The 16,904-nt window shown below is 37.7% G+C and overlaps 1 protein-coding gene and 1 pseudogene across 1 annotated transcript; both read right to left on the bottom strand.

Moving 5' to 3' along the window:
* Window positions 1–6,987: 6,987 nt before the first annotated feature.
* Window positions 6,988–7,942, bottom strand: LOC140508741 (olfactory receptor 52Z1P-like; annotated as a pseudogene).
* Window positions 7,943–14,681: 6,739 nt separating this feature from the next.
* On the bottom strand, window positions 14,682–15,626 carry LOC140508740 (olfactory receptor 51V1-like). Its single transcript, XM_072616619.1, has one exon. The coding sequence runs from the start codon at window positions 15,624–15,626 to the stop codon at window positions 14,682–14,684; it is 945 nt and encodes a 314-aa protein (XP_072472720.1).
* Window positions 15,627–16,904: the final 1,278 nt, after the last annotated feature.

Genomic DNA, 16,904 nt, shown 5'->3' with positions numbered 1-16,904 from the left:
CTGCTCATTATTATTCCTTTAATTCTTAAACCCCCTAAACAGCGTTTTCAAACCAAGATGTTCAAAGAGATGCATAACTTTCCAGTGTACATTGATGTTTCACAAACATCGAAATGAATCCTTCTAAATGGTTTGGGTTGTCAAGTTCTCTGGAATGGAGAATGACATGGGACAGCATTTATTAAGTGCCAACCATGTGTCAGGCATTGTTCTAAGCATGTTACAAATAGTATCTCACTTGTTTTTCACAACAACATTGTGAGGTTGGCGTGATTATTAACATGATTTTACGTTTGAGGAAAATGAGGTACACAAAGGTTAAATGATTTGCCCAGGCTCACAAAACTAGTAAGTGTGGCAGAGAAAAGATAAAATGACTGAAAAACAAAGGTTTGAACTTCTGAGTTTGTTGATTTATTAAGCATGCCTACTAATTGAATAACAAATCTGGATCAGGCCTCCTTAGTTTTGTTACTGGATCCCAAACACAGTGGGAAACAGATTTTTATGCATTAAAAATACTTACTCAGGTGGAGCCAAGATGGCGGAGTAGAAAGACACACATATGCTAGCTGCGAACCCACAGCCCATAAAATATCTGTAAAAAAAAAACCTCCCAACAAATTCTGGAGCAGCAGAAGCCACAGAACAAAGGAGTGGATGAGATTTCTGTTCCAGAGAGCCTTGAAAACCTCTCACAAAAGGTCCTTCATGCTGCGGACCCAGGGCTGAGCCCAGCCCTGCCTGGGCTGCGAGGCACCAAGAGGAGCTGATCCCAGCAGGCTTCAGGGACGGAATCTCCAGCGGCCATGCAGGTCCCTCCACCCATGGGCCCCAAAGGTTGGTGAGAGGGTCGTCTCGGCTTGCTGAGAGGGGAGTGGGGTGCCCCCATAACTCAGGCCCCCTCAGGAGGCAGCAGCAGAGGTGGGAGCAGACCGGGGCTCCCCAAGCAGGCAGGAGCCTGGATGCATTGTTGAAGGAGGTGGCCCTGCCCCGACCTGAGCAGTTGAACTTAATCTCACACTGAATAGCAGCCCTTCCCCACCAAGAGCTCTGAGGCTGGGAAGCAGCATTTGAATATCAGCCCCCAAGTGCCAGCTGGGTGGATCTGGAGGCCAAGTGGGTGTGAAGAGAATATTCAGAAGGCAAGTCATTGGCTGGGAAGATGACCAGAAAACGGAAAAAAATAAGACTATAGAAGGTTACTTTCTTGGTGAACAGGTATTTCCTCCCTTCCTTTCTGATGAGGAAGAACAATGCTTACCATCAGGGAAAGACACAGAAGTCAAGGCTTCTGTATCCCAGCCCACTCAATGGGCTCAGGCCATGGAAGAACTCAAAAAGGATTTTGAAAATCAAGTTAGAGAGGTGGAGGAAAAACTGGGAAGAGAAATGAGAGACATGCAAGCAAAGCATGAAAAACAAGTAAACACCCTGCTAAAGGAGACCCAAAAAAATGCTGAAGAAAATAACACCTTGGAAAATAGGCTAACTCAATTGGCAAAAGAGGTTCAAAAAGCCAATGAGAAGAAGAATGCTTTCAAAAGCAGAACTAGCCAAATGGAAAAGCAGGTTCAAAAGCTCACTGAAGAAAATAGTTCTTTCAAAATTAGAATGGAACAGATGGAGGCTAATGACTTTATGAGAAACCAAGAAATCACAAAAGAAAACCAAAAGAATGAAAAAATGGAAGATAATGTGAAATATCTCATTGGAAAAACAACTGACCTGGAAATTAGATCCAGGAGAGACAATTTAAAAATTATGGGCCTACCTGAAAGCCATGATCAAAAAAAGAGCCTAGACATCATCTTTCATGAAATTATCAAGGAAAACTGCCCTGATATTCTAGAACCAGAGGGCAAAATAAATATTGAAAGAATCCGCCAATCACTACCTGAAAAAGATACAAAAAGAGAAACTCCTAGGAATATTGTGGCCAAATTCCAGAATTCCCAGGTCAAGGAGAAAATATTGCAAGCATCTAGAAAGAAACAATTCAAGTACTGTGGAAATACAATCAGGATAACACAAGATCTAACAGCTTCTACATTAAGGGATCAAAGGGCATGGAATAGGATATTCCAGAAGTCAAAGGAACTAGGACTAAAACCAAGAATCACCTACCCAGCAAAACTGAGTATAATACTTCAGGGGAAAAATTGGTCTTTCAATGAAATAGAGGACTTTCAAGCATTCTTGATGAAAACACCAGAGCTAAAAAGAAAATTGGACTTTCAAACACAAGAATGAAGAGAAGCATGAAAAGGTAACAGCAAAGAGAAGTCATAAGGGACTTATAAAAGTTGAACTGTTTACATCCCTACATGGAAAGACAATATTAGTAACTCTGGAAACTATTCAGTATCTGGGTACTTGGTGGGATTACACACACACACATGCACACGCACACACGCATAGAGACAGAGTGCGCAGAGTGAATTGAATAGGATGGGGATCATATCTTAAAAAAAAATGAAATCAAGCAGTGAGAGAGAAATATATGGGAGGAGAAGGGGAAAAATGGAATGGGGCAAATTATCTCTCATAAAAGAAGCAAGCAAAACATTTTTTTAGTTTGGGGAAAAAGAGGGGAGGTGAGAGAAAAACATGAAGTTTACTCTCATCACATTCCACTAAAGGAAGGAATAAAATGCACATTCATTTTGGTATGAAAACCTATATTACAATACAGGAAAGTGGGGGATAAGGTGATAAGCAGGGTGGGGGGTATGATGGAAGGGAGGGCATAGGGAGGAGGGAGCAATTAGAGGTCAACACTCATGGGGAGGGACAGGATCAAAAGAGAGAATAGAAGTAATGGGGGACAGGATAGGATGGAAGGAAATATAGTTACTCTTATACAACACAACTGTTATGGAAGTCATTTGCAAAACTACGCAGATATGGCCTATATTGAATTGCTTGCTTTCCAAAGGGAAGGGGTGGGGAGGGAGGGAGGAAAAGAAGTTGGAACTCAAAGTTTTAGGAACAACTGTCAAGTACTGTTCTTTCCCCTAGGAAATAAGAGATACAGGTAAAGGGGTATAGAAAGTTATTTGGCCCTACAGGACAAAAGAGAAGATGGAGACAAGGGCAGAGAGGGATGATAGAAGAGAGAGCAGATTGCTGATATGGGCAATTAGAATGCTTGGTGTTTGGGGGGGGAGGGGATAAAAGGGGAGAAAATTTGGAACCCAAAATTTTGTTAAAATGAATGTTCAAAGTTAAATAAATAAATAAATTTAAAAAAAAAGAATATTAGAGGTATAAACAGAAAGTTTCATAAAAGCGGGCATTAAAAGACAAAAATCATAGGGATTTAACAGAAGAAGAGATGAAGAAAAGAGGAGAAAAATAAACAAAAAATCTATACAAGAAAGATCTTAACATAGCCAGTAACCAAAACCACATCAGTGTCATTACAGATCTAGAGCAAGACATTCTGGAGAATGAAGTCAAGTAGGCCTTAGGAAGCATTGCTAACAATAAGGTTAGTGAATATGAAAGAATTCCAGCTGAGATATTTAAAATCTTACCAGATGATGCTGATAATGTCTTACACTCAGTGTGCCAACAAATTTAGAAAACTCAACAGTGGACACTTGATTGGAAAAGGTCAGCTTTCAAACCAGTCTTAAAGAAGAATAATGTCAAAGAATGTTCAGATTACTAAACAATTGTGCCCATCTCATACATCAGCCAGGTTAGGTTCAAAATTCTGCAAGCTAGGCTTCACAATATGTGAATTGAGTAGCTCAGGCTGTTTATCAAAGAGGCAGAGGAAATAAATACCAAATTGCAAACATTTGCTGAATTGTGGAAAAAGCAAGGGAGCTCCAGAAAAAGACAAACAAAAAACAAAAAACAAAAAAAAAATATACTTCTACTTCATTGACTGCACTAAAGTCTTCAACTGTGTGGATCACAAAATGTGTCAAGTCCTCAAAATGATGGGAGTCCCATTTCATCTTCCTTGTCTCCTGAAAAATTTATATTCGGGCCAAGAGGCAAGTTAGAACTGAACATGGAAAAACTGATTGGTTTAAGATTGGAAAAGATTTCTAACAAGGCTTTATATTGTCACCTTATTTATTTAACTTATATACAGAATGCAACATGCAAAATTCCAGGCTACATAAATCAAAAGCCACAATTAAGGTTGCCAGGAGAAATATAAACAATCTCAGATATGCAGATGATATCTTACTTATGGCAGAATGTGAAGAGGAATTTTGAAACCTGTTGATAAGGGGAGAGTATAAAAGTTAGATTGAAGCTTAACATAAAAAAATAGCAACTACTTCCATCACTTCCTGGCAAACAGAGGGACAAGAAATAGAAAATGTTAGATTTTATATTCTTGGCCTCAAAAATTCCTGCAGGCAGTGACTGCAGCCGTGAAATGAAAAACTTGTTCCTTGGAAGGAAAGGTATGGCAAATCTGGATGGCATGATGCTAAAAAGCAGAGACATTCATTTTTCTCCTTTTCCACGTTTTGATAGATCTCTTGATCTGCAAAACCCTGTATAGAACAAAGCACATATCCATTTCTTGATGATCACAGTAACTTCAATAAGTAACAGAGAACAAAAATGGCACTATTATTGTGTAGTCCAATTATCCAGACTTTGGAATCCTCAGAGGTACAGAAATGAATCAGTATCTCAGTCCGAGGATGAGCAATTGACTTTTTATTCTACCCTGTGGGATAGCCTTGTGAGTATGCTCAACAGGTTCTACAATCTTTTGTAAAACATCACTCATTCCTGAAAGTACAACCCTCCATCTGTCTACGCTACAATCTTTCATGTTGAAAAAAATTAATTTGTGCCATTTTATTTGAATATTTTGATGCTTTTTACAATAGAGGGAGAGAGACAAAACAGTTTGAAGCACTGTTACCTGCTCAATCACCATTTAAACTTATTCCTCAATGGAGACAACTCAAAATAATAACCCACAAGAGCCCTGGGAATAACATTGCCTTCCATTCTGTCCCTTCAAATGATAATTGAGGTGGAAGAGTCCCACTGGAAGAGTCCCACCAGCCTTACCACAAGCAGGTCTAACTGCTGACTAATTGATGATGGGCAGGTAAATACGAGCAGCTCAAGTAGCACATTCCGGGCCAATGGTCCCACTTCTAGCCTGCCCTCTTGAGCCATTATACAAGGAAATAGCTACCATGAAGATGTAATCTGGCAACTATGACTGTGACAGCTACAGAAGACCTATAAATGAACGTTCTCACTGCTAAAATCCATCGGACCATCCACTGATTTACCATCAGAAACAGGTGGGGTTTTGCAACTCCTCATACCTTTCCATCTGACTGATAGGTGAAACTTCCTAATTATGTGCCTCCCACATTTCAATATGAGCTCCTTGAGAGCATTGCAGTCTCTGTTTTTCAATTTGCATCCCCAACACTAAGTAGAACTCTTCCACATAGGAAGCACATAGTAAATGCTTTTTTTGTTCATTCATTCATCCATCCATCTTTCCTTTTAATTGTAATTCTTCTTGCAAGCACAATGTGTAAAACTAAAACTATCTGCACTATATCTTTCTGAATTTCCATTCAGGAAACTGATATATGCATAACATTTGCCTCTAAACCTATTATCTCTGTTGATTGTGATGCTGTACTTTGAATTTATGTTGAGTTTATATTCTGTACTTCTTTATCATTATTATTATTAAATTTTGACAGTTTTTATTGATTCTCTTTATATTATATTCCTTTTTGAATATGTCCCTCCCCATCACTTCCCCATAGAACCATTCCTGGTAACAAAGATCAAAATTTTTAAAAAGATAAATGAGACAAAGGAAAATTAATCAACATATTAAGAGGGTATGAGATTATATTCCAAATTTTGCACCCATAGGTCCCCACTGCTGTAATAATTAAAGGAAAGCTCAATTTCTCAAAGGGAAGAGACTTTTCTTTTAACATTACCTTTTCTATTCTATATGTATCCTGTAGGTGATTGTTTATTTATATGCTTTCTCTAACAAAATATAAGCTTCTTGAGATCAGACTATTTTGCCCTTCTTTGCCCATCAATTATCACAATATCTCAGACATTATAAGTACTTAATAAATCTTTGTTCACTGAGTTATTAACTCTTCTGCAAGACTGAATTTTGTGACCATCACATTTTAATGTAGAGGTATCCCAATCAGTTATTAATCCTGGACAAATCACAGAACAAGTGCGAAGGAGCCAAGGATTTAGTCTCTGGATTTACATGTTACATAACTTTAAATATTCAGAAAAGGTTCTGGGAAACCCATGGCTTATTTATTGTCTCTTCTTCTGTCATTTTAGACTGTTCACTAGCAAATGTGCTAAGGAAATTTTGTTTTTGTCCATATAGATAATTTCTTTTGTGCAGGTAACTCCTAGAAGTTCAACAACTGTTGTGCAATTTATAGTTTTGGGGAACTTCCTGTAGTACTAAGATATAAAGTGACTTGTCTATTCAGTATGTGTGTCAGATCTGGGATTTAAGTCAGGTCCACCAGACACAAGGGGATTCACTATTCATTATATCACACTGATTTTCAGTGATTGCAACAAAGGACTTAAAAGTCAAATTTAAATTTCTTTTTCCTACTTGAGGAGAAGTGTAATCAACTTTTGAATCACCTGGAAGTGATCGTTAAGTTTTCAACATGAGCATTTATACCTCAGAAACCAAAAGTTCTACAAATCAAGGCTTGATTTATTGTTTGGTTGATTATAAGTAGTGGGGATTTTATTAATATGCAGATTAAACTTTAAAATTTAATGTATTTTTTCTAGGAAATCAGTTGTTAAACATTTACCAGCATACCGTTGTTTGTAATAGAAAAGCATGGAACTATTTATTGATGTTTAATGGATTTTATTTTATTCTCTTTCACTTGCTATTTCACCACCTAATTCAAAATGTTGTATCAGGCGTGGCCAGTGTCAGAATCTTTTCATGGTATATTAGCAACATGTCCTAATGAAGGAGAAGACTTTTACTACCCTGTCCTGAATTTGCTTTGTCTTTACTCCATAAATTATGAGATTGAGTGTGGGAGGCACCACCATGTAGGGGTTGGCCACCAGAATATGAATATGCCAGGGAATGATATTGCCTCCAAAGCAGTGAGCAAGGAAAGAAAAAAAGGCTGATATGTAGAACATGAGGATCACACAGATATGGGAGCCATAGGTGTTAAGAACTTTGAGTCTGGCAGACCAGGAAGGTATATTGAAGACAGCATGGAGGACCAAGGAATAGGAAATAATGATGAGCAAGACATCCAGACTTGGGGACACTAGGACTATGGTCATAGATGATGTTGATTTTGATGTTGTCACAGGCCAACCTAGCTATGCCCATGTGTTCACAGTAGGAGTGGGGAATGATATTTTGCCCACAATAAGTAAGCTGGTATACCAGAAAGATGAAAGGAAAGCAGATGAGAAAACCCCTAACCACAGCTGCCACCCCAATCTTTCCAATGACTGAGGGAGTAAGAATGGTAGTATATCTCAGCGGGTAACATATAGCCACGTAACGATCAAATGCCATGGCCAGAAGAATGGCTGATTCTACTGCAAAGATGCAGTGAATGAAGAACATTTGGGCCACACAGCTGCCAAAGGAGATAGCTCCAGAATGGAACCAGAAAATGGCCAGCATTTTGGATGCTGTGGTTGTGGAGAGCAGGAGTTCTGTCAGGGCCAGCACAGAGAAAAAAAAGTTCATAGGTTCATGGAGGCTGTGCTCAGTGATGATAAGGAAGATTAAGAAGCTGTTGCTAAGGATCCTTGTAAAGTACATCAAACAAATAGGAATGGAGATCCAGGTATGTAAGTCCTCCAGTCCTGGGATACCAATCAGAAGATACTTGATATATTATAGGTTAGTATCATTTTGTGGAGAGGACATCATATTCAAATATCTTCTTTAGACCTTGCCACCACAATGATATAAAATAAGACTGATGGTTCAGTAATGGTGTGTGTAGTGGGTGGTTGATGGATTCCTTCTTGTGGCATGCCCTACTAATTGTGATGAAGGGAGAAACCAAGGTATTAATCTGAAAGCAATCTTATTTTTTCCAATTAAACATTTTCTCTTTTCTTCTTTTCTTTTTTTAAAATATTTTCTTTCCCCGTTACATGTAAAATTTTGTGTAACATTCTTTTATTTAAGTTTTCTGTTCCAAATTCTGTCAGTTCCCTTCCCCCTCACTGAGATGGCAAACAAACAAAATACAGGCTACACATGTAGAATCAATGTAAAACATTTCCATTTTAATTGTTTTGTGGAAGAAAATTCAAAAAGAAGGGAAGGAAAGATGTAAATGAAGAAGGAAGGAAGATGAAAAGAAAGGAGGAAAGAGAGAAAAGGAGGAAGGAAGGAAGAAAGAAAGCAGGAAAGAGAGGAGGAAGGAAGGAAGAAGAAAGAAGAAAATAAAAATATGATTTGGTCTCTATTCAGACACTATCAATTCTTTCTCCTCCTTTAAAATGGATGCTTGTAGGTATCAAAGTAGATATTTAACTTACTCTAATTTGATTCCCTTAAACAGAAGCTATGTAATTGGCCAGGCATTCTGCCTTTTCCCTAGTCTTCTCATTCATCTGTCCAAAAACATTTATATGATTCCAAAATTATGAAATCATATAACCTAGAAGGGTATTCATGTGTCACTGAATCCAAGCTGAATTTTAATAAGAGCCAGTCTAACACAAATGCAACACCACACCATCTAGCCATTGCTTGAAAACTAAACAAGGGGAATTTACCAATTCCCAAAGTAAGCCATTTGTACTTTAGTTAAGCTCCCATTGTTAGAAAATTTTTGCTTTTATTAAGCCTAAATTTTATTGCAGTCTAATCTTTCATTTATAACAATTACCTTTACATATACAAACTCCAGCTCTTCTCCGAGTTTACCATACCTAGTTACTTCAAACAATCCTCACATATTGTCACCTTGAGACCCTTCACTATCTTGGCTGCCCTGTTCTTTTGAATTTATTAGAACCTCAGTGCTCCAGATAAGTTCCATACAGAGCAGACTAAAAGGGACCTTTCATCTCCTTATTCCTAAAATCTATACCTGTTTTAATGCAGCTTTAGATTTTGTTATCTTCCTTCATTACTATATTATATCCTTGACACATTTTGACCTTCCTATTCTACATTTTCAACATTATCTCATCATCCCCTGCACATTCCCTAAACTGTGGGAAAATTCTAGCACTCACCACAGGTATCCCATGATAGCCCACTTGCATTCCTTCCTGCATGTTGTTCTCTATAGCTGGAATGTCTCTCCAACCATATATTTTCTTCTTTATTTCCCACACAGTAAAACTAAAGTTAAAAACCCCACATGTGTGAAACCTTCTTTCCAGTTGGTGATAACCATTTTCTTATGGGCTCTCCTAGCATTCTTTTATAGTGCCTCTCTAACACATTTATAACTTATTGTTACACATATGGGTGCACACACAGATGCATATGTGTGTATATGTATATATTATATGTATATACATACACACACAAATATGCACATAGTATAACTATGTATAAATACGTTTGTATGCATATGTACATATATAAAAATTTTTGTTTTATATTAATCTGTATATGTCCTTTGTATCTCTCCCCTGACCCCCAATTACACTGAATACTCAATTACTTAGTAGACTGTATCTGATTTAAACACAGTAGTGTTCACAGTGTAGGTATTAAACATAGAAGAGGTAATTTACCAGTATCAATTAGGTTGAATTGAATTTCAGCAGAAAAATACTGATGATCCTAATGCAAAGCGACAAAAAATCATACATAATAAAAAATCATGTAGAAGTATATATGAATATGTATACATAAATAAAACATATATATGAATACACATATATACACATATGTGTGTGCATGCATACCCCTATATAACACAGAGACCTTTGATTAGCAATGCATACAAAAGAGAAAAAATGGGGAATATAAAGAAATAATATTGGGAAACACCATCTCTGATCTAAATTAACCTTGTAGTTCCACATAGGATGACTGAGATGTAAGGGCATGAACTAATTAAAATCAGGGATAGGAATGGTTCTTTAGATGCCAATTACAAGGAATCTTAGTGAGAATGTTGTTCTGAAAATATCTGAGTTTTTATTAAGAGAAAGTTCAATAAAAGAAAACACTGTGAAATTGAAATCCCTTTAACTAGCTCAATCAGGCAGCATTCTTAAGATTATAGTCTCTGAAAAAAAGGGGAATAATAAGGCTAATGCACTCTTTCCTGATTGAATGCTGTAAAAAACAAGCACCCTGACATATACAAGAGGGCCTGCTGTCACAGGTTTTTTGATCAGCTTTTCTAAAAGGAAAGTAAATTCTGAGGATTCAACAATCACTTTAATCAAGCACATGTATCATTCACTTAGTTCAGGGAAAAAGTCAGCACCCTGAACTTCAGAGAAAATAGAGAGAAATCAAAATAATCAACAGATATGGCTTCCAACCGTCTGATGTACACAATACATTCATCATATATCAACAGACAGATCCAACTGTCTGTCCATTACATTTATACATAATGACCAGAGAGAGAAGTACTAACATTGGGATTTTCAAAGCCTAGGGTCTCTTTAGTGGCTACCCAGAGTCTCGTCTGTCCAAATAACACTTCCAAAGAGTAAAACCCAAAGGAAAGACTCACCTCAGAGTACTTAGACATTTTTCTGAGCCATACGGCATTATAACCTTTGAAAACTAACGTCTTATTAACAAAAGGTGTGGATCTTCCTACAAATCTTCCCAGGCCCATAACTAGGTGGGGAAGATTGCCCCATTAAGAAGCAAAATTATATTAACAATAAACAAAAATACATTATCAATACAGATATCAAAAGAAAATTTTATTCATTTTAGACATCACATTTTAGGAATTTCATTGAGAAGCATTCAACAACTCCTAGATCCTCCATGCCCAAAAAACCCACATCTTCATGACCAGCATTCTCATTGCTAGGCTGTATCTTCCTGAGCTGTTTATCACCTCTTATTTCAAGAATTATAATTGTCAGGGACCAAAAGAACAATATAAAGAAATAAGGCTGATGATGATATAAGGTATTATTAACATATCACCAGTAGGGTAAATAATATCATCAAGGTAGGTATGATTGGAGAAGGAGGTCAGTTGCATTTAGGGTAAGAGATAACAGAGGGACAGAATCAATTTTCAGCAATGTTTATGACAGGATACAAAGAAAACATGTAGTATGATGGGTATCATGGAATCTGAGTTGGTGGAGCTTTAAAGGTCATCTATTATAAACCATGCCTGGCTGAGAAGTTATTCTACAGTATATTCAACTGCCCTTATCTGGCATTTTTTAAAGTACTTTGCTTTCTACAATAAATGCTTGTTTGCTAACTGACTACCTTTCTGAAAAGCAACCCACTCTGTCCAAAGGCATCAAATCCCAATGTGGACACCTCAATTTGTTTAGAATGATTTGCTTCATAACGGCTATTTCTTCATATGGTTGTCTGGATCCAGGCACTAATATTCGAATTTCAGTTTCCTTCTACCTGAAACTACATCTTTTCCTCTTCCACACTGCCTCACCTCCTCATGACAGAACCACTCCCCCAATTTTCCTTCACTTCTTTGATAGCACTTAAAACAGAATTATTCCATTTATTATGAGAGACATAGACCCAGGAAAGGAGAATAGAGAGACAGTAAGAAAGACACAGAAAGAGAGAAAAAAACAAGAGAATAACAGAGACTGAGAGATCTAATGTGGCTTTTCAGCATGCGTATTCTAAGAATTTTACAAAAATATTATGTCTTAACAGCTTGTGATCACTGAGCTAGTATCTGTTACTATAGTCACCTGTCTTAAACAGGTCCTAGACACAGAAGTGTCTACAAAATACCACCCCATACATATGACCCATTAGCACACCTAAACATACCTTCTCACACACACAATGGCTTGGCCAATGTAGAGAACCAGAGAGTAGATCTTTTAAAGAAATATGGAAGAGCATGTGCACTATTTGTCAACCACAAACCCAAAATCTAAACAGGTTTTTAGAGAGAATTTTATTAAGTTGTACAGTGAAAGGGAGAGACAGAAAACAAAAAATGCATACATAATTGAGCTCCTTCTCAGTCTTTGTGAATTTTATATTATATAGAGTTCAAACAAGGGTACAAGGCTAAGAAGCTGAGCAGAATATATGTAGGGAATTTCTGCAAAGGGGTAGTTTTCAGATAAGGCAGGTAGTTTGCTTGATATATATATATATGTATATGTATATATATATATGTAGATATAGATATATATATGTAGATATAGATATATAGATAGACATATATCTATATCTCTATATATAAACTTGTTCATGTTCAGTCATTTTTCAATTGTGTTCAGCTCTTTGTGACCCCAGTTAGGGTTTTCTTGGTAAAGATACAAATGTAATTTTCTGTTTCCTTCTCCAGTTTATTTTTCAGATGAAGAAGTTGAGGCAATCAAGGCTGAGTGATTTGGCTAGGGTCAGCAAGCTAGTAAATGTCTGAGGCCAAATTTGAACTCAGGTCTTCCTGATTCCTAGCCCACCTAGCTGTCCAGAGGACATAGTACCTAATCATATTAAAACTGGGATAGTTAAACTCTGAGTCCTCTTTCTACACTGAGATTATATAAACCTGTCATTCTATGCAGTACAACCTAAAGCTCTGTCTGAGAGGCATGTGACTGATATCTTTAACACATGAATTACGAGCTGAAGCTAAGATCAAGTCAATCAAGCTCTAAATTTTTCCTTACTTTATTCCAGCTCCCATCAAATGCTCACTCATCACCCAACAAAGACTCCTTTCTCTCTTTCTCTTTGGGATTCTTCATATTACCTCTTTTTCTCCCCCACATCTTTCATCATCACTATTCTCTCTTTTAGGAATCATATCATTTTTCACAATTATTTTGCAGCTGTCAAACATTTACTTTTTCCTCCTCATTCACAAGCTGCCATTAACAGGTAGAGAAACAAACAAACAAAAACCAAAACATTTTGTGGAAAAAAGTGCATATTTGGGGAAAGTAACTTCTCATATTGGTTTTGTTTTTAAAAATGTATTGTTCTTGTTTTTTAACACTTGTCAATAGAGATGCTCTCTTGACCTTATCTATCTCAGAACTGGTTTCTCCTTAAAATGGTAACATTCTACAAAATCGCATTTGCATACTTAGCTAAATACTTTCAATCTAATATGCATGAAAAGGTACAGTATTTTAATATGTACACTTGTCGAAGAAAGAAAAAAATAAATAGGTTGTGTTTCATGGGACACATAAAAGAAAGAGAAGTCTGTGTCCTTGAGAATGTTAAAATCACTTCTCCAGACTGAGAACGCTAATATTCAATGGTTTAAGAAATTTTACTAAAAATTACATGAGGGAATTTAAATTGATACATTGAAATCTCCCCCTATCTATGCTGCAGAAGCGTAGCAAAACTAGGAGTTAAATTTGGAAGGCTCCAATACAGAGGATTTAATATTGTGCCATATTGAAATAGGGGAGTAATGTGGCTTGGTACAAGGGGGATAGAATGCACACTTTGTTCCCTTCCAGGCATATCCTACCCCATGGGAGAAAACCCTAGATGACAAGGAGAGTAATTGGTCAAGGGCAGAGAGAACCAGTTGTAGAAACATTCCTTACTTTCTTCTTTTTGTAATCAAATGAGCAACAACTCTATTCTCTATATAAAAGGTAAAACAGAATTTCTTTACATTCAAAAACTTAATCCCATGGAATCCCCTTGTGTGTTTGGTGGAGAACTTGGACTCAGAAGCAGAGATATGCTTCAGTGTGACTTCAGTGGGCCCCGAAGGCATGAATCTTTCTGAGACCTCTCAGCAGACAGGATGATTAGGAGATTCCAGGTATCATTGGGTGACATTTTCCTTATGACTGATAATCATGATAAAGTTGGATGTCTGAGAAAACTAGTGAAAGATCAAAAAAGGGAGTAGGTGATATACATTTCTTTGGTTCTCAGCTAGAGTAACCATTTCAAGAACTTAGTGTACATTAAGATTCAATTATATTATGCTTGTTATATAAATGTTTTGTGAGTCTATGTTATTATACCCTAGGCAACGTCAAGCTGTGGGTATTATATCCTTTCTTTAAAGGTCCTACACACAGGTCACTCGGTAGTCATACAACATTGCTAATACCTGGAGGCAGAGCATCCTTAAAATATCTCTGCAACCATCCGTGCTTGTGGTTATTCCATTTCAGTGAACCAGAGAGCCTCTGATTCTAATGTGGCACTTTCTCCCCAAAGGGCTAAACTCAGCAATATTGTATCCCTCAGCATTTTCTTTCTGATGGGAGACTTGCTAAATCAATGATCCAGTACATTCTGTCTGGACACTCAGAATTTTAGTTGTCCCAAACACAATGCTAATGGAAGAACCAAATGGTCTTGACAATGTCTTTACTACTAATACTACGACTACAACTACGACTATTACTATTACTACTACTACTACTACTACTACTACTACTACTACTACTACTATTACCCCAAATATCAAAATAAAAAATATCTTATTTTCACACAACACTGGAATAACTCAGTACCTCTGCCCTGAGAAGAGCCTCCGTATCCTACTTCGAATCTGTTGCGTCTTGACACTGTAGATGATTGGGTTCATTAAAGGTGGAAAGAGAATATAAACATTACCCATAAGGACATGCACTATAGGGGAGAGGTGCTTGCCAAAACGGTGTACCATAGTTAGGCTAATGATGGGGATGTAAAAGACCAGCACAGCACAAATGTGGGAGACACAAGTCTGGAAAGATTTGAGCCTTTCATCCCTAGATGCAATAGCCAAGACAGATTTCAGAATTAGGACATAAGAGACAAGGATAAGAATAGAGTCTAACAAGAGGGTGCAAATCACTAATCCCAGTGCATAGAAGCTGTTGAAGCGAATGTCAGAGCAGGTCAAGCGGAGCAGGTCCTGGTGTAGACAGAAGGAATGAGAGAGAACATGGGGCCGGCAGTAATTGAAGAATTTTAGACGGATGATGGCAGGAGTGATAAAGAGGAAACTTCTTATTATAGTGGCTACCCCAATCTTGATTATCCTGCCAGCTGTCAAGATAGAGGAATAGCGCAGTGGGTTGCAGATGGCAATGTAACGGTCAAAGGACATGGCAAGGAGAACAGAAGATTCCATAAAGGATAGACCATGAATGAAGTAAGATTGTCCAATACAGGCATCCAAACTGATGTCACTGCTGAGCCCCCACAGGATCCCCAAGACTGTGTGTACAGTGGACAGCCCCATGCACAGATCAGTGAGGGCCAACATGGCTAGGAAATAGAACATAGGCTCATGCAGACTCTGTTCAGTCCTGATCACATGGAGTATCATGCAATTCCCAAGGAGAATCATAGCATAGATGGAGGAGAAGGGGATGGCAATCCACACATATGACTGTTCCAGGCCAGGAAAGCCTGTGAGGAAGAAGATGGAGGTGCTGATATTGTGCTCAGGTTGAGCAGACATGAGTGTAGAGTGCCCTTTTTAAGTAAGATCAAGGGATATATTAATGCAAAAAATCTTCATGTCCTCAGCTTAAAACAAACCTCCAAATTTAATTTTGGAAAAAACATGCACAATTCTTCCTGAAAAATATCCTAGATGACATAATTAAACAGCCATGTCAGCAATATTTATTTATTCATTTATTTCTCAGGAAAAGGAGACCACATGACCAGCTGACTGGACCAAGGAATTGTTCCATTTCATGTGGACAAGAATTCAATGCCAGCATCCTGGACTCAAATTTTCTTTCTGGGAATCAGAGAGAATGTGAAAAAGTAGTCTGGGCTACAGTAGCTGTTTAGAGAAGTCCTTGTATCTGGGATGATTTTGCTCAGATGATGGATAGGGTGGGTAAGCTTCACACATGAAATTGAACTATTTGAAAAGAGTCCTTGTTCTCTTCAGTGTATCTGAAATATCTGGGGATGTTTAAGATGCAAGCCTCAAAAGAGGTCCTTTTCCATCTGTGAGTGGTTTGTTTTAGTACCACATGATTTCTCTCCTTTCCGTTGGGTTCCCCAATGTCTCATTGGTTAACTCACCCAATATGGTCCTTCTCTCTACTGTTTCCAGTGTCAGAGCCTGCAGGTTCTTTTCCTTATTGCTCTCCATGGTCAGGATGGCAGGACCAAAGGATTTATGTAGGATCTCATAAACCCCTGGGCTCCAGCAGGAGTGCCTCTCTCCTGGGATAAATATCTCATCTCTGGGTTTCTGAAGCTGATAGCATGATGCAATTCCCTAGTCTCTGACCTAGGTCCCAGCTCATTAATTTAGGCATTCAGTATGAGAAGGGAAAGAGCAATGACTGGGATGTCAGCAGTCTTGGGACCAAAACAGTTACAACCTATGTGGTCTTTGGCAAGTCCCTTAACGTCTGTGATCCTTAGTTTCCTCATGTGCAAAATAAGGGCATTCCACTAAGTGAACGGCCTCTGAGATCTCTTCCTGCTCTTCTGTTATGATCCTAACATTACAGAACAGAATCAAAATAATAAGATTATTAAAATCTTTCATTTGCTTACTAGGTCATTATTGAAACATTACTTGGGAGGCATAGTCAAGTTAGGGCTTCAAAGAGCCGTTTGATTCTTATAGGAAAAACTGTGGATAAAGAAAGATAATTTACTGCGACATTTAAGCATGGAATGATCCAATTTGATACTAGGTATAACATGTACTCCAAATTTGTCTTCAAAAATACATTCTATGTGTCTTATAAAAGGTGATTTCCATATT

The sequence above is a fragment of the Notamacropus eugenii genome, chromosome 5 (genome assembly GCF_028372415.1).
Source record: "Notamacropus eugenii isolate mMacEug1 chromosome 5, mMacEug1.pri_v2, whole genome shotgun sequence".
In the NCBI taxonomy this organism is placed as follows: Eukaryota; Metazoa; Chordata; class Mammalia; order Diprotodontia; family Macropodidae; genus Notamacropus; species Notamacropus eugenii.
This window is presented reverse-complemented; position numbering and strand designations above follow the sequence as displayed.

Bases quoted from the DNA above. Each gene is read 5' to 3' on its own strand.
- LOC140508740 (XM_072616619.1), bottom strand. From the start codon at position 15,626: ATGTCTGCTCAACCTGAGCACAATATCAGCACCTCCATCTTCTTCCTC.